At 39.9% G+C, this 21,670-nt stretch overlaps 1 protein-coding gene across 2 annotated transcripts in view; it reads left to right on the top strand.

The window, feature by feature from the left end:
- The window catches only part of ITGA6 (integrin subunit alpha 6), a 66,766-nt gene extending 61,101 nt beyond the window's left edge, over nt 1-5,665 (top strand). The window contains exons 25-26 of one of the 2 annotated variants that reach the window (XM_081141978.1): nt 1,125-1,254; nt 3,401-5,665. In XM_081141978.1, coding sequence (XP_080998104.1) covers nt 1,125-1,232 — 108 coding nt within the window. In that variant the 3' untranslated portion in view covers nt 1,233-1,254; nt 3,401-5,665. The remainder of the gene's footprint in view (nt 1-1,124; nt 1,255-3,400) is intronic. The other variant, XM_081141979.1, reaches the window with a different exon arrangement.
- Nucleotides 5,666-21,670: the final 16,005 nt, after the last annotated feature.

Here is a 21,670-nt window from a genome sequence, read left to right as displayed (position 1 = left end):
GCCAAAATCAGTAAAATATATTTAAAAATTGAGAGTCACAAGTAAATATCAAGAAAATAGTCTAGATCAACACTGCCCAATAAAACTTTCTGTAATAATGGAATGTTCTGAGGCTGTACTATCCAATATGGTAGTCACTAGTCACATAATGCCTTTGAGCTCTTGGAATGTGGCTAGTGCAACTGAGGTATTGAATTAAATGAAATTTTAAATTAAATGTAAATTTTAAATTAAATGTAAATTTGAACAGCCACATGTAGTCGGTAGCTACCATATTGTACAAAGCAGATTTGGATTTTTACCTTCATGAGTTGCCAGACTTGGAAGCAGAATTTTTCCAGAGGGCAGAGATTTATTCAACCAGGTTATATTTCAAAGGGCAATTCCATGGTCTTAGGAACTAGATAAAAGTAAATAGAGAAAGTTCTCCATTGTCGAATGAAAGAAATTATAGTAGAAAGTAGAATTATATTTTGATACCCATTTAGAGTACCTAACCTGAGGAGCGTAGGTTCCTACCACTTCAGAGTTACAAAGTGGCTCAGAATGTGGGAAAATGACTGTAATCATTCTTTCATGATGGTATATTTGATTTATATTGTGACTCACCCCACAGATTGAAAGGCCTCAAGTAGATGGCATTTGTTCCCTAAAATTTATTGTGAAAAGCAGAAAAATACAGTATCTCTGTTTTATTTGGATTTGTGCTAAATCTTAGAGTATTTATTCTTTAACTTCTGTCTCAGTAAACTGCAGAAGGCAACATTAGACCTATTTTAGGGTCCATATTTTTCTGTAAGAAGAAACCACCCAAAGCTATAATAAGATGTGTATATATTTTCCCATTTAGGATGATTTTTGTCCTCGTGATTTCTGTTACAAATAGAAAATCAATTAACTGACTAATGTCACCCATGCAAACATTTGATCAGAGACCTGTGGTAATAGAGTTGGGCTGATTGCTGTCCAAAAGTAACAGTGCAGTGGCTGTTCACTTTTGGTTGATCCATAGTGGTTTCTTTGTAAACAAGCTATGACTAGAAAACAGATTAAAATCTGAGATTTTCTTTTGTTTAGCTCTTCACAAAACTGTAAAACTGACTAAATACCTTGCTTCCTTGTAGTGTGGTTTCTTCAAGAGAAATAAGAAAGATCATTATGATGCCACATATCACAAGGCTGAGATCCATGCTCAGCCATCTGATAAAGAAAGGCTTACTTCTGATGCATAGTAGTGATCTACTTCTGTAATTGGTAATTGATCAATGTTTTTTAATTGCTAGCTGTGGGACCTGCTATGGTTGTGGTGGCTAACTTTAAGAGCAACAGCTTGCTGTGTGTGTCCCATTAACAGATGTTTCCAAATGTCCACACTGGCTTGCCTTGCTTGGAATTATTTTTATTTCACTTGAAAGCTTAGTTTTTTTTAATGCACAAAGAATCATTCGTTACAGGTGAGTTATTTTGTGTTGTTATTATTGTTAAACATCACCCACAGCAATGAAGAAAACTACAATCTATATACACACAAAAGGAGGCTTAGTAGCCCAGTTTGCCACATGTTGTTAATTTACTATGCGGCATCCCACTTGGAATTTCAAAGATGCATGAGAAATCACTCCCGATTTCTTGTCCATTTTGGAATTTCCTACAGATAGACGCTTGTGTTGACCGCCTAATTAACCTGTGCATGTTGGGAACACGGTGATCCTCTTGATGAGAAGGCTTTCTCACTGCCATTGTTTGATCTCCTTGCTATAAAGTGATGGGGGAAGGCTAGGAATGCTTTTATTGTTGCTCAGAAGTGGTTTTATGCAAGCTAAGCATGCACCTTCCTTTTCTGCATATCTACTTCAGGTCAGAGACCATTACAACCGCCTATGACTATTGGCATGATGGACATTACGGCCAATTGCAGAAGATAGCTCTTTACCAAAGTGTGATCTTCAGTACAAAAAATTCTAGCACAAAAATGCTCTGGACAGTTCCTATTTCAGCGTGTTGTGATGGACTTTGACCTTGTTTCATATTCCTTGAGATTTGATTCCACCTTGGGTCTCAGTTGATTTTAAGTTCATGTTTGCGTCTCTCGTTTGTAAATCTATGGAAACAGGAATTGACCATGATTCCTTTTTCCATTTCTATGGGCACAAGTGGGTAGAATTGCTCCTACCCTCCCTTTCCAGTCCCTTTCCATGGCACTGTCACGGTGAATCCCAACATCTCCATTTAATTGTTGCATATCACCCTTGATTTCCTTCTTTATTTCAGTGGGGCGAGAGCCACATTTTGTAGTAGATAGGTATTTTGGCTTTTTTTGCACAGAATAATAAAGGAGTCCATGTTGAAATGGCCTTAGAACAAAATTTCTTGGCCCATTATTCCTGTTGATTCAGTGATAACTATATATGTGATTTTATTTTGCCCCTGACATTCTTATAACATAAATTCATTCAATATTAATGTTGTTCCTGTTGAGTTCACGGAATACATATTAATCAGCCATTCTAAGTATCCTCCTCATGCCTCTATCTGCATTTTTGAATTGGAAACATTTTTTCTTTTAAAAAGCATATATATTTTATTCATTTAAAATATTCAATCTGATATTTAAATACCCAGATATGTTATCAGTAAAAATCTACTTTGAATCATATTGAATATTTTTTAAAAAATGAATAAAATATTCATTTAAAAAAAGAGAAATTAGGCAGTGCTCTGAAATTCAGTCTGATGATACTTTCCTCAAGTTCTTTGTTGTACAGGATTGATTTTTTTACAGGACAGAGTTACTACATGATTTATTAACGAAACAGCTTAATTTGGAAGCACAACAGCAAGTCCAGGCGTTGTAAATTGCCTTCTAGCTAGAGCTGTGTCCTGGAGCCTCGGAAGGGAGAAGATTCCTAAATTGACCCATTTGAACGCTGGCATGTTCAAACTGTAATTTGTAAAATATCTGTGACCTGAGTTTCATTCTGTTAGTGGGAGAGGGGCATGAAATAACCTTTGGTTTATGGCCTTAAAAATTATTCTTCAAAATGATGTTCTAATAATCTGAAAATTAGCTCTTTTACATATAGTATTGTGATGATTAAAAAAAATGGGAGCACTGTTTCATAAACTTAAATTTTAGTAAGGAGATAATTTACATTGTTTCCAAATGTAAAGACAAGATGGGAAAACAGACTTTTCCAGTTTCACAGCTGTTTTTCTCTTCCATTTATCCCCACTGGCTGTTAACATTTCTTTTCAACCATTAGCTCCTTCAAGGAAAGCCATGTCTTTTTCTTTAGTCCAGAGGTAGGCGTACTAGCAGAAAGCCTAAGTATTCCCGGGTGGTGCACGTGCTTTCCTTGAGATCGCTTCATTTGCTCCTGTTTGTGTCCCCCTTCTCCAGTGTGGATTCTTCAGACGCTCTAGGTACGACGATAGCATCCCCCGATACCAGGCCGTAAAGATCCCCAAAGAAGAGCGGGAGATCAACGACGAAAAACACAGCGACAACCCGGAGAAAAAGCAGTGGGTCACGAGGTGGAACGAAAATGAAAGCTACTCCTAGGGGCCCAGGAGCGGCCCCGGGCCCAACCTGCTTTTTCATTCCCCGGCTCAGAAACCCCAGTGGTTTCGGAGCCTGACTCCTGAATATTTGGTTCAGACAGACCCCACCGTAGGACGAACCTACAGTTTCAACGGCTGTGGACGTTGTTACGTAGCCTAAGGCTCCCCTTTTGCACGGCCCAATGTAAGACCGTTGGAATGGAGTTTTCTTTCACTGCCTTATTTAACTTTCTGGGTTGCCTCTGTCCGGCGCGGCTGGCGAAGGGCCTGCCCGGCTGCGCTCCCCTGGCGGCCCCCGCTGCGCCTGGACGGAGGCGCCCGCAGGCACCGTGTGGCCCCGCAGGCACCATGCAGCCCCGCAGGCACCGTGCAGCCCCGCAGGCACCGTGCGGCCCCGCAGGCACCGTGCGGCCCCGCTGGCACCGTGCAGCGGGCCACCATCGGCACTGCCCCCAAGCATTCTTCCCCTAGGACTGGAGAACCTGCAAGCTGACTGTCCCCATCACAAGACGATGCCGTGGGGCAGTTGTGTTTCAATATTTAAAGTGCTGTCTTAAATTAAATGTGCAATAGAAGGTGATGTTGCCATCCTGCCATCTTTTTCCATGTCCTAGATGCGTGAACACTTGTTCACACCAGAGGCGTCGAGGTTTCATTCTCCGTTTTTCACTAAAACACACAGAGGTGCAGCTGACTTGAATGCTAGTTACCCTTATTTGTATATGGTATTTATTTTTTCTTTTTTACAAACCATTCTGTCATTGACTAACAGGCCAAAGATTCTCCAGTTTTATCCAGGTTGGATTGAGCAATCAGAATTCAAACATGGGAGGTCATCGGTTTGACCTAAAGTATTTACTGCAAAAAAGAAAGTAATTCTTTATAAATGTTCCAGAGAGTTGTTATAATTTACAGATAAATCTAAGTTATTAAAACATCTTCCTTTGTGATAACCCTTATCCCTTACCCTCTCCCTCCAAACCCAAAAGGGTTGTTTAAGAAATAGGATTAACTGTTAGATGTTTAATTCTTAACAGACACCGGATATTTTATTTTGGACTTTAGAGCCCTGTGTGATCATTCTGAATTTCGTGCTATAACTTTCAGGAACTCTTGGAAATAATGGGTTTGTTTCTTGACCTTTCGTCACTGCTGTATATACAGGACTTGAAAGAAATGGTGAGTGCCTATGGTGGATCCAATCCGATCCAGTGGAAGACTACTGAATACCTGATACCAGAAGTCATATGAGAACATCATGGCTTTCAAGCTTTAAATATTATTGGACTTGCTTAATGTGAGTCAGTGTTCTATATTTTGCTGTGTTTCCTCCCCATCTACATTCCCAAATTACTTTAGGACTATTCTAAAAAGAACTTTAAATTGTTTTTCAATTGTAAAAATGGAGGAGGGGAGGAAGACATTATTCTATACATTCAATAGAGATTGAATAGATATGAAAGCCAGATTTTTAAAAATTACTGTGCTTTAAAATGTTAAGTTATATGGGGAGCAACAGCAAACAGGTGCTAATTTGTTTGGATGTAATGTAAGCCATGTCTCATTCTTTTAAAAACAAAATACAGCTATGTGCCATTGTTGCTTTGGTGTTTTAATTTTTTTTTCTTTTTGGAAATCTTATACCCTTAAGATACTAAGAACATTATTCTAGTTGTACTTTGGAATTTTCATTCACAAAAATTGTTTTAGAAATGATATTTTGTTTACAAAAATTTCTTGAGAACAGGTGGTCATAACAGTGTTTAAAATCTCAGTTTCTTGCTTAGGTAATATGGGACCTAATGCACTGGCTTTGTAGGTTGCTAAGAAGCTGATATTTCAAACATGTTTATAGACCTTTGTTATAAAGACGAATGTCCTTGAAAAAGGGTGGGGAGGTGGGTGAAAGGGCGGTTCAACAACAAAGAAACAAGAATGTAGTGGTGTTTAAAGTTGTGAAAAGTGTCATCTGAGTCTAGTCACTGGTCTGTTTGCATTTGATACATTTTTATACTAACTAGCATTGTAAAATTTATTTCATGATTAGAAAATACCTGTGGATATTTGTATAAAAGTGTGAAATAAATTTTTTTATGAAAGTGTTCATTACTTAGTAACACAGCATTGTATATGTGAAACAAACTCTAAAATTATAAGTAACCTGAATTGCTTTTCTTTTTATTTCATTAAGCCAAACTAAAGTTTTTGATGTTTTTATTTATCCTTAGTGTCCCATATACTCTCAGATCAGCAAAAGGTATTAGTGTCTGCCCCCCATGTCCCAGCCAGTGCAATATAAAAAAGACTGAAGGTTGTCCCCTTTGACTACTGTTCAGTTGATGGTCAAAAGAAAATGATCTTTTCTTTTCTTATTCAAAATATCTACAAGTTGGGAGATGCCTGTTTGCATGGATTCATCTGCTTCAAAGGCTTCTGCCTGTGAAGGATAGGTTATTATTTAGCAGTGAGACCATGGCATGAAAAACCAAAGTTCTTATGACTAAGTTGCTTTCTTCTTAGAACACATTTTGGATGTGAGAGCAGTCCAGCTATGACATGTGTCAGTATATTGACCACAAGGACTGATTTAACAGAGTTGACTGGCCAGAATTTTTTTTTCTTTTACGAAATGATTTTATTTAGATTGAAGTGATTTTGTGAGACTTCTCTAGCTGGGTTATCACAATTTAATAAATAAAAATAAAGCATGTACATAGTACCCAGATAATATAGCATGCCCTACTTATCCTGAATACATTTCCAATCTGAAATGTATTATCTGTACAGTATAACTAGGTAATAGATTTCCACTATACTTGGTATTATATATTAAGTTTTAGCCTTCTTAATTCTTTGAAGATCAGACAGGTGTTACTGCCCAAAGAAATGTATGATTTGTACTTTTTAATGAAGGCTGTGAACCATTTTTAGCCACAGTCCCATGGATAGGCCCAGATTAAATCTCTGTGGTAATGTAATATAATCACCATAACCATTAGGATGTCAGTAGCTGTGGTTTGGCTAGGGCTGTGGCATAAATGACCTGGGCTGGAGGTCATGGCAGTGCTTTATATGACTCCTGTGATTCCACCTCTTTCTCTCCCTCTCTAAAAGTACACAGGAATGTCCAGCAGTGATAATGGTGTTATTACTATGGGGCTATCCTTGGATCCATTTCCAAACATCAACACTTTGTTGGTTGCAGAGCACTTGCTACAATCTCATGTGAGTTGTGCACAGTCATGGCTTATGTTGTGTCCTTGTGGTTGAGAATATTCTAGAATGTAGGGTAGCTGTAGGTGGGGAATGTTTTAAATTGCCCAGACCTGGGAAGTAGCATAAACTGAGCATTCTACCCTAAATGGAAACATCTTAATGAGAAACTGATCTCTAGTACGCTAACCCACAAAGACGATGTGGGAAGACAGATGGGTTGATACGGTGTTTTGTTTGAAAGGAGGAAAAGGGTAGAATGCGGTAGGTGGCTGGGTTCCACATAAGTACATCCTCAGGGCTGAGAAAACTGAATGTGGAACTTATTTAACTTGGGCAACATAAAGTAAATGATTAAAGGCAGCTCCTCAAGACCAAAGGATAGGGGTCCACCACTCTAGTCCCACCACTGAGGGAAAGACAAGGTTCAAAATGAAGAAAGTGAACTTGAGAAAGATCTCAAAGGAGGCTACTGCAAAGAAGCTAGTGGGCGTCTGTCCTAGGAGTTACTGATTATGGTCAAATGGCAAGTATCTTCTTTCCTGCACCTCAAAAAACAGGTTTTGCTGAAGCAGAAAGGCATCCTGTCCAAGTGATAGGATGTGGGAGTGCTGTGTACTAGTGGCCGGAGCCAGGTCTGCAGAGGTGTTGCCAACAGACCCATTTAGGAGGAAAGTTATAAAGGGAATTCATGGTTAAATCCTCTGACTAAGGATAAGTGAACTGTAAAACACAAACCCGGGTAAGAAAACTGGGCCATCACAGTGCAGGGCTGGACAGGCGCCCACAAAGGGCAGAGCTAACCAGGTAATGGTTGATCACACTGGAGTGAAGGCGGCGAGTGCAATTTTTGCAGCAGTCAGCACGGTTCAGATGCCTCAGTCTCCTCTTTGCCATTGCCCTGGAGCCATTCCGCAGTCAGGCGGCCTGTGCCGGGTCACTGAAATGGGCAGGCAGGCCTGCTAGGGGTCGGCTAAAGTTTCTCATACACAGTTTATTCTTCTAGACTCTAGTACACCCACAGAAAACCTCAAATTACAGGGACAGAGTGTGCGGCTTTCATTTTCTCGCGGCCCAGCAGATAAATATTTAATTCACTGAACAACCAGTAGCTACGAGTTTTCTGTTAAGATTGTGTCACTGTGAGGAGATAGACATGGGCTTAGTCACACACCCCTCCCCCCCACGCATATGTCCCAAGAATGTTATAAGACTCTGGGGATACACATGCAAATAAGACACTGGCTCTGACCTTCTAGAGGAAGCTTATATTTAAAACAACAATTGAAACTGACCCGCAGGTGAATTCAGTTTATGTAAGTAGAGAATTCAAAATCTTGCACTATGATGTCAGTTGGTGACGTACAAGGTCAGGACCTGATCTTATGTGGGTGGAAGTTGTCTTTGGAACCTACACCATTCCCAGAAAAATGGAAGTAGTCAATTCTGAACCTGGGCTGCACCTTTGAATACCTAAAGAACATTTTAAAAATCTCGGTTTCCAGACTACATGCCAGACTGTCAGGATCTCTGAGAGTGGGACCCAGGCATCAGTGCTGTTTAAGGTTCCCCAAGTGACTCTTAAAGTACAGCCAAGATTGAGAACTGCTTTAGAGGTCGTCAGATGGCCTGAATATTTTTCGAAAGGGCTCCGCACACTGGGAATGCCCCATTTCTGCTTCGGTGCCTCTGCACCAGCAGTGAACTGAGAAGCTAGAGGTATTTGCTGTAAGTGGGAGGCTTGAGTCAGACTCCCCGGATGTGATTTAGCTTCACCTCTTAGAATATAATCCCAGTGAGTGACTGACGCATCGTACCCCAATTTCTTCATCTGTAAAATAGGATTGATAACAGTACCCATATCATAGGAATAAATGAGATCTGGAAATGTTTACTAAATGTTAGCTATTTTTATGATTACATTGTTTATTATTTAAATGTTAAAATAGGAAGAACGCATGGAAGTCTAGTTTTACTTCCTCATTTCACAGATGGGGAAACACAGTTTAAGCTGTCACTGGAACCTGTGTCTCCTCACTCTTTAGAGTCCATCATGATTTACCAGTGGGTATAAGAGCTACAATCTGCAAGACTAAGTACCCTTAACTAAAAAAAAAAAAGGAATCTAACTCTTAAATTTAAACTTCTTATCAATATAGGTCACTTTGTACAAGATTGATTTTTTTTTCTATGTTAAACTCAGCCCTTACTACAGGGACCATCTGCAGGTTTGGGATGGGGTCAGGCACACACAAAGTTAGTGTGTGGGCATCTTGAGGTTGCTTTCTTGATTTAAAAAAATTTTTATTTATGAAATGTAACATCTTTAAAAAGCAGATCTTTTTTTGAACCCTTTCTCAGTTACACACACAATCTTAAGTCTTTGGTTTCCTTTAGTGGGAAGGCAGCCTGCAGTTTTGTTGCTTATTACCTTTACTGCTATTCAGAAGAGGAAACAGAGCCCATCTTGTGGTTGAATTACAACATGTATGTGAGACCAAAGTTTGTCACTGGAATAACAGTTAAAAAACTCCCATTTCTTTTTCCCACGTCTGTTAAAGGCAAAAAAAAAAAAAAGAGAGAAAGCCTGGCTGGATGTGGCTCAGCCACTGAGCATCAACCTAGGATCCAGGAGATCACAGTTTGATTCCTGGTCAGGGCACATGTCCTGGTTGTGGGCTTGAACCCGTTGGCGACGTGCAGGAGTAAGCCCATCAATGATGGCTCTCTCATCATTCATGCTTCTCTCTCCCTTCCTCTCTCTGAAATCAATAAAGATATATTAAAAAAAAAAAATTCTCCAGAAGACTGGAGAGCTGTGTGATTCCAGGAGTCATCAAAAAGCAGATGGAGCTGAAGTTCTAAGGCATTTACCTAACTGAGGAAGCCACCTCTGGATAGGAAGTCATAATCAGCAGAGTGGTTGAGAGCAGTCCTCCCAACACTTTAACATGCCTAAGGATCACTGGGGATCTTGTTAAGATGCAGTTTCTGATTCAAACAGTCTGGGATACAGCCAGAGAGTACATTTCCAACAAATTCAGGTGCTGCAGTGTTGCTGGTCCATGGATTACATTTCAGGTAGCAAGGATCTCACTTTTTTAAATTCTCATCTCGGGACATTTTTTCCATTGCTTTTAAGAGAGAGTCGGTGGGGGGGGTGGGGGAGACAGACAGAAACATTGATGTGAGAGAAACACATCAACTGGTTGCCTCCTGCATGAGCCCGGGCCAGGGCCTGGGATCGAGCCTGCAATGGAGGTCATGCCCTTGGCCAGAATCTAACCTGTGACCCTTCAGTCCTCAAGTCAGCGCTCTAACCACTGAGCCAAACCAGCCTGGGCAGCAAGGATGTCTTGAGTTAGTCTTCATTCAAGTCACTGCCGCCTTTCAACTGTGTGACCTTAGGCAAGTTTACTAACCCCTAATGGTTGAACTTCCTCCTCTGTGAAGTGGTATAGGGAATCACTAGGATTATAACCAAGGTTTCTAGTAAATAGACACCATCCTGTCGCTTCTATACAATTTCCAACCCCCCAGCAGCCCCAAACATAATAAAGAGCTATTAGGGCACATCTTAGTCTTTTTTAATATCTGAGTATATAGTTTTCACTATCTTGACAGGATAGGTGACCTTAGTTGCAGGCTACTGTTGTGGGCCATACCTTCAAGATACAGCCCTACTAGAAACAAAAGTCCATTACAGCAAACACTATTACAACTGAATGGGGAACAATATGCCAATTCTAGTAATCGACTCACAGAAGCAGTGATATTTTGGTCTGGTCATAGTCACTTCTCTAAATAAGTAACAAAGCAAAAAGATCGAGAAAAGGTTCAGGCTTACTCTAAGAGTTAAGTGTTGGCAATCTGACATTTCTCAGGCATCAACTATTCTTCAGTTTTTCTTTGCCTGTTCCCACCACAAACAACCCAACTACTCCTCCCAGAAAAACAAAAATAAATGAATAAAACTCCTAAGCCATTGGTTTGCTCAACTTCTGTTCCACCCTTCTAGTCGGAAGGACTGAAAAGCTAAAATTACTTTTCCAGACTCCCTTGCAGCTAGGGTTTTGCATGTGAATTAGATTCCATGAAATACATACCTTCATTTGAGATCTGAAAGGTGGACTCATGGTGGGTGTTTCTTTAGTAAGTATGGCTGTGTAGACTTAAGGTTCAGTGTTGAGTGTCTTTTTCTTTTCAATTACAGTTGACATTCAGTATTATATTAGTTTCAGGTGTACAGTATAGTGGTTAGACATTTATATAACTTATGAAGTGATTCCCCTCATAAGTCTTGCATCCACTTGACACCATACATGGTTATTACAATATTATTGACTATTTTACCTAACCTGTACCTTACATCCCCATGACTATTTTGTCACTGCCAATTTGTACTTCTTAATCCCTTTACCTTTTTCATCCAACCCTGCTCCCATTTGGCAAGCATCAGTTTGTTCTCTGTATCTGTTTGTTTTTGTTTTGTTTGTTCATTGTTTTGTTTTTTACATTCTACATATAAGTGAAGTCATATGGTATGTGTCTCTTTCTGTCTGATTTATTTCACTTAGCATAATACTCTTTAGGTCCATTCATATTGTCGCAAATGGTAAGATTTCATTCTTTTTTATGGCTGAGTAATATTCCATTGTATATATGTACTACATCTTTATCCATTAATCTTTTGATTGGAATATTTAATCCATTTACATTAAAAATAATTGATAGGTATGTAGTTATTGCCATTAATTATTTTATGATTGTTTTTGTAGTTCTACTCTCTTGCTTATTCTCTTGCTCTCTTCTATGTTGTTGACTTTCTGTATGTTTGGATTTCTTTCTCTATTTCTTGTACATCTCTTGTAGGTTTTTGGTTTGTGGTTACCATGTGCTTCATATATACCAAGCTATGTTTATAGCATTCTATTTTAAGTTGATGCTTGCTTAAGTTTGAATACATTCTAAAATCACTACCATTTTAACTCACCCCCTCCACATTCATGTTTTTGTCATTATTTTTTACTTCTTTTATGTGTAGTGTGTCTTCTGATTATCAGAGAAGAGTTAACTGGTGGTGGCCTCTTGATTCCTTTGGATTGAAGCTGACACTTTAGTTTCACCTCAGTTTCCAGTGACTGCCCCAGAGTTCCCTGGGTGGGTCATTATTCTAGGAATTAGAACACACTTTAGTCTATTTTGTATACATGTAATCCCCTGAATTAAATCCCTTCATGGCAATAATATCTAGAGTGGTTTCTATTTTAAGCATTGAATCCTGACCATATGGCCACTTACCCAAAGAAAATGCTAAAAGATCTAGGAAATTAAAAGAGAAAACAGGTAGAGAGGAGGTAGCTGCCTTCTTCCAGCTACTACTGGATTCAGAACACTTCTACTGCTTTTAAGACCAACTTGATTCTCTAAGATATATGTCCAAAAAACTCACATAAAGGTGAACCTTGTTTCTTTTTTTCCCCTAAATCTCCAAGAGAGGGTGAAAATGTGTAAGTGCATTACCTGACTTAAAAAAAGAAACAAAACAATTAGCCTGGCTGGCATGGCTCAGGGGTTCGATTCCCAGTCAGGACACATGCCCGGGTTTCGGGCTCGATCCCCAGTGTGGGGCATGCAGGAGGCATCTGATCAGTGACTCTCCCATCATTGATGTTTCTATCTCTGTCTTTCCCTCTCCCTCTCTCTGAAATCAATAAAGATACATTAAAAGAAAAGAAACAATTAGTAAATAAAAATAGAGAAAAATGTGAAAAATCATCATTCTTTAAGTTTGAGAAAATGTCTTATTTCATGGACTGAATATGTTCATTAAATCCCAGTAATAAAGTCTAGCAAAAATGAAAAAAATAATCCATTAGAAATTTGTAACTATAAATACAAAATAAGAAAACATATTAACAGTCTGCAGAACATAGAAATAGATAATGAATGTGTGTTGTTTTTCCCTGCCCAGCATCCCTTCTTTGGGTGAAGGGATCTGCTGTATACTTTGGGGATCCCTTCCTAACTCAGTCCATGAGTGTGTGTGTTTGTGTCTCCTTACATACTCGCAGTTTCCAGGAGTATAAATATGACTCAAGTCTGGCCAATTAGAGTCAATCTTGGTGCTTTTCTAGAATGATTAGGGAGAAAGGTCCTCATTCTTGAGATTTTGTCCATCTAGGACTACTGAAGTCTGCTGCTTCTCTGCCTATCTCTGTCATTTTGAGGAGAGAGAGTCACCCTTGTGAAGCCAACACCACGAACAGCAGAGCTGAAATGTAGGGAGGAAGAGAGAGGAGGAGGTGGCCTGGACACACTCTGATGCTTTGTATTCACACTGTACCTGAAAAAATTTTCAGGGACACGAGACAAAATAGTCTCTTTTTATTTAAGGAAATTTGAGCCCGGCTGGGCGTGGCTCAGAGGTTAAGTGTCAACCTAGGATCCAGGCGATCAGGGTTCGATTCCCGGTCAGGGCATATGCCCGGGTTGTGGGCTGCAGCAGATCAATGACTCATCATTGATGTTTCTGTCTCTCTCTCCCTCTCCTTTCCTCTCTCTGAAATCAATAAAGATATATTTTTAAAAAAAAAATTTGAAATGGTTTTTTTGTACTTGAGTCTGCAAGAGTCCTGCCTAATATAAAATAAAATCTATCAACCCCATCACATATCTGAAAAGATTACCAAAAGAAGATACGTATTTTGTTGTTATGAATTTCCTTTTCTTAGATGGTTTACCTAATGGGTTTCTCCCACCTTTCCCCCTTAGCTTCAGCTGTATGCTGCTTCCTGCTAAACAAAAAATGTAAATTATGTAAGGATTTTCCCAATTTCCTGCCTAGATTTGGGCCCTGGTTGAATTTACTTTAACATGCATGTTCTCTCCACGAGGTACACAGCCTCAGCATTCTCCTCTACAAAAAAAACGATTCCACTGGTTAGTGCCTGTCCCACAGAAGGTGCTCAATAAGAGAAACAGTCCTAATCACTGGAGAGAGCGAGCGACTTAGTGAAGATTACGTAGTTAGAAAGTGGAGTAGCCTTGATTCCAGCCCAACTCTGCCCACATCAATTCCACTCATTTCTTAGACACACTGATACTGTCTCCTAATCAGACACATGTCCCTCCTCCCATCTAAGGCAACCCTTCCAGTCCTTCAAGACTCTCCTCAGGCATTTAACCTCTCCCTTTTCTTTACATCCAGTTTGCTTCATGGATCCCTCACTTCCCTCACTTGAGCATTTAAACCACTCAAGACTTCATTGTAAAATCCAAAAATAAACCCATTCAACTCCGTGGTCCTTCCCAATGATTATTTACAGTTACCATCTCTACTTCCTCATCACTGTACTCATGAAATCACTTATTCCAAAGCTACCAACAACCTTCTGGTTATTGAGTCTAAAGCTTTCTTTTTGGGATTCATTTTACTTGACTGCTGGAGAATATTTAACAGCATCAAATACCCCCTCATTTTTTAAAGCATTCTTCCCTTGGCTTCTATTATTGGTCATTCATTAAATATTGTTGCTATGGGGTTTTGTCTCTAGCTTCATACCCTCCACAGATGTTCTCAGCTCCAATTATGATTTGCATTAGAGACAGTGAGCTGTCTCCCAATGTCCATTCTCTTTTTATCATGATAGTACAGATATTAGCTGGACAGATACACTACTCAGAATAAAACCTGTCTTTCTACTTTTGTTTCAGCTAGGCATGGCCATGTGGCATTAGTTCCATGGAAATAGTTGGATACAGACAAAGAGAAGTCAGATGTCACAGGCTGGAATGCTGTGTTCCTTGTTATGCTACGCAAAACATTTAATAACATCATCTGTGATACCGTGGAAGGCAGGTTTTACCCCAGCCAAGGAGAAAGGATAGAAAAAGACTCAGTGTTGATGTATGTTGACTGCTTCTTACTGCTTTTAGCATAGTCCTGTGAAAGTGATGCTCTCAGGCAGGAGGAGTCCATTCTGAGGCAAGGATGGAAGGGAATACAGCTCTGAAAATCTTAACCCAGCTGCCTAAAATCTTAACCCAGCAACCTAATGTGGATCTTATAGAGCTAAAAAAGCCATGGAGCCTCTCTAGTCCAAACAGAAACAGTGAAGCCATATTTCATTACATCTAACACACTATCAGTTCTAAGATGCACTATTTTTTATGAACTAGTAAGAAATAAGGATGTCCAATGTCAATACTTTCTTATTCCTTAGAATTTTATTTTATTGAGAGCTCATAGATATAGACAGATTTTAATCATACTATTCCTTGTGCTTATTGTTGGGGCCCAAGAGAGTCCCTCCAAAACATCCCACAATGGCATATTGATTACTCTTGTTAAAGAAAAACAATCCCAAAATGGAACTACTTTGTGCTAGAGCTCATGATACCAAATCTAGATTTAATACTTGACTTAACTGCAGTTTCAACCTTAATCAGAAATGTAATCTTAATCAACCAGTCTGGGATTTTCTGGTCAACACCAATGAGATAATCTGTCATGTGAACCATCTCTATTCCCTTTAGAAAAAAGAGTCAATCTGCATGATAAAAACCTTTGTTATTCCCTTCCCCTAATAGAAGATGTCTGGTCTAAAAGTAGTCAGCTTAAGGAGATAATTCTGAGAAATGGGTCATTCGGTGATTTCATCACTGTGCAAACATCATAGAATGTACTGACACAAACCGAAATGGTATAGCCTATTGCTTTTAGGCTAAGAACCGGCACAGCACGTTACTGTACAAAACAACATGATATTAAATCAAGCACAAGAGAAAATGATGCCATCAAGAGATGCAATAAACATGAGATATATGAGGTTGCTGCAGGTATAACATGGCATACTGTTTTACAGCAAACTTCTTTTCATAAGTGGAAGAGTGCACTCTAATGATAAAAAGTGTAGTACAATAAATTCATAAACCAGTTACATAGTCGTTTATTATCATTGAGTATTAGGTACTGTCCATAATTGTGTTATACTTTCATACGATGGAAGCACAGGTTTGTTTACACCAGTGTCACAGAAGCACGTGAGTAGTGTGTTCTATGACATTACTAGGTACTAGGTACTAGGACTTTTTCAGCTCCATATAATACTGGCTGTTGACTGAAACAGCCTTATGCAGTGCAAGACTGTAATCCTTTCTTTTCCTAACTCCCATCACACACTCTTCTGCCTATGAAAACCCTCATTTGTAATCCCTTGGAGCACCCTTGTAGTTGCTAGGTGGGAATGTTGCCTCATTCATGAATCACTTAACTAATTAGATCTTCAAATTTACTCAGTTGAAGTTTGTTCTTTAACATGCTGAATTATGAGTGGTTGAAGACCAAGTTTAGGGATTTTTTTGTTTTCTTTGGAAGAGGGAAGGTTGGTTTTTTGAGGATCATGGTGGGAAGGGTCACATTAACACCTTTTCTCTTAGGGCCTCTGAAGCTGCTAAGCTGAGGGGCCTTTGCTGACCTCCTCGGTAAGCGCGTGCGCGCACACATACACAAGCTATTGCCCTGCTTTATTAACTTTAAAGCCCTAGCACTCTGACATAATCTATATATTTATGTTGTTTCTTCCCTCTTAGAAGCACCACAAGAGCAGGGGCCTGGAAATCTTGCTGTATCTCCAAAGCCTAAAATGGTGCCTGTCCAGCACATAGCATTTCTAAAGAGACACTTAAGGAATGAATGAACCCCAGAGGTGGTAGATAAGAAGCCAAGAAGAAATGACATGAAAGAAATAAAGGGAAATTTGTGGTGAAAGTAGACATTTACACCTCCCCGCCCAACAAACATTTAAAAAGGGAACTTGAACTTTGCTGCTGGAATGTATAATCTGGACATCAGCAGGAGACTTCTCGACCTTCTGATTCGTTTGTCTCAGTCAGTGTTCTCCCAGTCCCAGTCTACATATTCTGAGGGGTCTGTACCTCAGCACTCTCACTACTTAGGCCCTCTGCTGCAATTGCTGTCCCCACTGGCTCCAATTCTCTAAAAAGAATGCAAAATTAATTCTTTTCACCAACTTGCACAAAGGCATAAAAGACTGGTCTTAGTCTTTTCCTTTCTCTTAGTAAACTTTACTGAAGGTTACAGAGAGTGCTCTCATTGTGAAACAGCCTTTGCAATCTTCCGCCACCTCCCCTTCCCTTTTGCTCTGCTAAGTGAATTCCTCCCCTGGCTTCCTGCAGAGCTGTTCCTTAAGCTTTCCCAGGGGATCCAGTGTCAACCCAGCACCATATCAGAAGCACTGTATTTACTCTAGACAAATACGGTGCTTTCCCTACAACGAATTTGGTGAATAGGATGGCCTCCACATCTTGCACAATTAATAACTCAGATGGCAGTGCTCCTTAAAGAAAGAAGGCAAATCCATGCAGGGAAAATCTTGCTTTAGTGGGATACAATGCACTCCTTGTTTTTGTTCATGTGTTTGTTTTTCTTTTTCAGTTACCATTGACGTTCAATAACAATTCATTGTTTAGAGCACAACTTTCCAGGGTATCTGATCCTGATTCATTGTCTGAGATATTTATAACTGTTAATTGTAGGTGATTGATAATGCAAATAATTCTCCTATATCCATGCAAATACTGTCAGGTGAAGGGTTCCTGATTCCTAAGGGGAAAATGCCAGTTTTACACAGCCCTTTGCCAAGTCATTTCTGTAATCCAGTTTTTTTTTAACTTCTCTTTGAACAGGTTGTAACATCAGTTCTGTTTCCCCCTATTTAATTAACTTGTTAAATGAATTTTTGGCGTGTTCATTTTATTTTTTTTAGTTTTATTGAGATACAATGGACAAAATTATAAGATATTTAAGCTTACAACATGTTGATGACGTGTTCATTTTATAGCTCCATGAGAGTTCATGATTTTACCTTTTTTGAAAACTATATTTCTAATGTATCTGCCAGGGTTCTGGGACAGGAAATGATAACACACTCAAGGGGGAAACTGAAGGGTGAAGGTGTTATTGGTCTGGGGAGAGTTCCTTGACCCCAATGGTTGCTGGTGGGAGTGAAGTTCTTGGGGTGCTGCTGGAATAAGAAATTTCCCCGAGGCCCCCATGGGAGAATGAGATATCGTAGAAAGCTTTGTTTCTGTGGAATTACACACCTGAGTTTCCAAGGTCCCATTTCCCTCTGTCCCATCATGGAAGAAGTATAGCTGTGGCTTCAACAGAGCTAGAATTAAAGCTATTGCCCAGAGTTTCCGTTTCATGTCTGCACAGTCCAGTCTAGCATCGAGCTAGCTTAGTTTGTGTTCCCAATTGCAGTAGATCAGTCCATTGCATGTAGGGTCTGCAGAGCCACATGGCTATGGAGAGAACATGGGCAACTGCAAGAGAGTCACAAGAATGCCAAGAGCCAAGAGTAAACTCCTTTGTTTGGGGGATTATGTATCCCCAAATTTTCATGGGCTTCTAGTGGCTCTACCCCCTCTAGCCATTCCATGGTTCCCCAGACTAGATTGACAGGCATCTTCCCTAGGCTATTCCAATTTTACTGCACATGCATCTATCTCCCCTTTGTTGGACTCCTTCCCCCAATAATCTGCCGGGAATGGGCTGGTGGTTCCCTGGGGAGTGTGAAATTGCAATTTCCTGGTCAAGTTGCCCAAATGGCAATACCTATAACATCTGGCCTCCCTTTTGCTCCTTTCTTATTATTAATAACTAACTAATTACAATGGTATCAAAGGGACTATTTACAGAGGTGTGGGCAGAGGTAAGCAGCTAGGGATGGTGAAGCACCCCAATAAACAACAGAGGGAAACTGGTATCACCTCTAAGGCTCACTGGTCAGAGGGAGGGAGCTGTGGCACACTTAAGATGGACCCAAATCATAGCCTGGCGAAAAAGGGGAGGGGGAACAGATATCATGACTTTCTTCTCCTCTTGTCCTCTAGTTACAGAACAGAAAGAGTCTGACCACCTGGCGCTAGCAGAGCCACACACTAAATGTAGAATTGCAGTGGAGAAATATTGGCCATTTTATTATGAATGGTGCTATCCAGGAGAAGGGGAAGCTAACGCTCAAAAGCCTGAATTCCCTGATGGTGTGTAGGTTACAGATTATATATGGCAAAATCACAAGACACAGTGGGTTAGGGGTTCAGGGTTGTGCTGGGAGCTGATTTGTCAGAGGTGAGGTAAGGATAATGAATCATTTCTTCAGGTCTTGAAGACAGCTCTAAGGTCTTTTCCAGAATCCCTCTGGTTTCATGGGAAAATAGCCAGGGGGTCATTCCAATTAGGGCTCAGAAACTGAAACATAACTTAGGTCAGGATGTTATGTTTAGCCTGCCAAAGGTGTGGAACAGGGGACCATTAGTCAGGTCCATGCTACTGTTTTCTGCTGCCTCTGGGGTTGCTGATTATCCTGGGTAAAGGCTAGGTCTCTGAGGGGCAGATATATATGGAGAGAGAGGGAGAGGGATATATATATATAATTTCTAGAGCTATGATTTAAAACTAAATTTAATCAAAGTCATAAGGACCCTCGGTTTTACTCTGAGACCCATGAAGCCAGAGGTAATGGAGTCAGGGTGACACAGTCTAGCTTGTTTTCTATTGCTTTTTCCACTCTTCAGTCAAATCAGCCCAACATGGATCATAAATTCTCAGCGAATTTGGAGGATCTGGCCCAAGTATGCTACATATAAAGATTTTTATTGTCTTAACATATCATTATACTTTATATCTACATAGTTGAATATAGATGTAATATAGCCCTTTAGTAAAGTTTATATAAACTTTAGTAAAGCCAAAGGGCTTTACTAAAGAGATACCACCTCAAAAAAGGAAATAACACCCTTTGATTACTTTCTTTACATATCTTATGGTCTTATGTCCATATTTCTCCTAAAGTATTTTTACAGGAGTTTTAACCTCCATGTTAACAGATATTTGAAAACAGTCTACTGTTTTCTCCAGCTTCTGGGCCCCTAAGGCTTTGATCAAGAAGCAAAAAGTTGATGCCATTTTATATGTGTTCTCATATACTCACTCTCTGCATATTAGGTGGGAGTTTGTGAATATACTTTGGCAAAAAGGAAATTCATTGTTGTAAAACAGTTGGACTGGTTTCTAGGAGAATAACCTTGCCAAAATAAATCTCCAGGTTTCTGCTGGGCCTTTGTGCTTCCACACAAGTTAATGTTTAGCTGAGCACCTTGATATGCTCAGGTTGAAAGCAAATAGGGTAGCTCAGAGTTGTAAACAGAGGTTGAGGGAGCTGAATAATAAATACTATGCATCATGGTGTGAGAAGAATTTGGAGCTCAGGGAGTGGTCTGGAAGGGAGAAGAGAAGAAAAGCAGGAAGGCAACATGAAGGAAGGCTGGAACAGAGTTGTGGAAATGGTTGACGGACAAATTTCAGGATGTCTAATATTCAATTTCAAGTTGTTTTCTCCCAGACCTTTGGTAAAGTTGGGTTTAGGCCAAACATGTGTGAGTGGTTCTGATAAAATCCTAGCAAGGAAATAATTAAAACAAACATAAAAACCACAGTGGCCTGGCCATTGTGGCTCAGTTGGTTGAGCTTCATCCCATGCACCAAGAGGTCACCAGTTCAATTCCCAGTCAGGGATATGCCTGGGATGTGGGCTCAATCCCCAGTAGGAGGAGTACAGGAGGCAGTTGATCGATGTTTCTCCATCTCTCTTCCTCTCCCTAAAAATCAATAAAAACACATTTAAAATGAATAGCAATAATGATAAAAAATAGATGCCATTTATTGAGTAGCTCTAGTTTGTCCTGGGCATTGTGCTAACACAGATACTACACCACCTAGGTCACAGTCACCCAGTGAGACAGAATTATCCTCCCTTTTTAGGTAAGGAGACTGAGGCTCAAAGGGGTTAAGTAACTCACTCAACGCCACATAGTTGATACATGGCAGAGCCAAAATTTGAAATCAGAACCCAAGCTCTCTTCATTATACTTTTACTGCTTCCCCATAATCCTCTCCGCACTGTCCTTAGAAAGCTGTTGTCTAGACTCTAATGGTCATTGACAAGAACAGCCCCCTCCTCTAAGCCTACCCATTTCACAGTCCAAAGGCTATAATCATTGAAAGTTTTTTCATGCCTGAGTCAGATCTGTCTCCACAGTTTCCACCCACAAGTCCTCCATCTGCTGTCTGTGAGCCCCTAAGAACAAGCCTAACCACTCTTTCACAGAGCAGGCTCTCTAATATTGGAAGATATGGTATAAAATTCTACCATGTTGGACCCTACAGTATATGCTCTGTAAGAGCAGGCATATCCAAAAGGGATCTTATCTGAATTGCATGCAGCTTTATTCTCAACTCTACAGAACATTACTTTGAAATTGCTTAGTACATAGCAGGCATTCAACAAATATTCATAGAATGGATGAAAGCCAGCCAGACTGGGGAGGTACAGAGTATGGTTGGTGGGGCAGCAAACATAAATGAGATACCCCTTCCCCCATTACTTTCTCTACATATCATGGTCTTATGTTCATATTGCTTCCTCTAAGATATTTTTATCAAAGTCTTAACCACCATGTTAACAGATACCTGAAAAACTGGTTAGAGGCACCACTTTCAGAAAATATGTTAAGTTCTGCTTCTTTCCCATCCCCCAACCACCTACCCTTGTTTCCAGGTGGTCAATGTTCTTTCAGCTAAACTTGGGGGACTAATACACCCTAAAAAGAGACTCATCTCATTCTTTAGACATACATTTTTATAGAACCGAAGATCTGACCACCATGGAGATGAGTTGTCATTCTACACCATAAATATATACTATATATGTCACAGCAGCCATTCCAGAGCAACTGCATTGTTTGTCTTACTCCGCGGATTTTTGGAATGTTTGAACTGGCAAAACAACTTCTAAACTAGGCCAGAGCA

The sequence above is a fragment of the Miniopterus schreibersii genome (genome assembly GCF_964146895.1).
Source record: "Miniopterus schreibersii genome assembly, chromosome: 7".
In the NCBI taxonomy this organism is placed as follows: Eukaryota; Metazoa; Chordata; class Mammalia; order Chiroptera; family Miniopteridae; genus Miniopterus; species Miniopterus schreibersii.
This window is presented reverse-complemented; position numbering and strand designations above follow the sequence as displayed.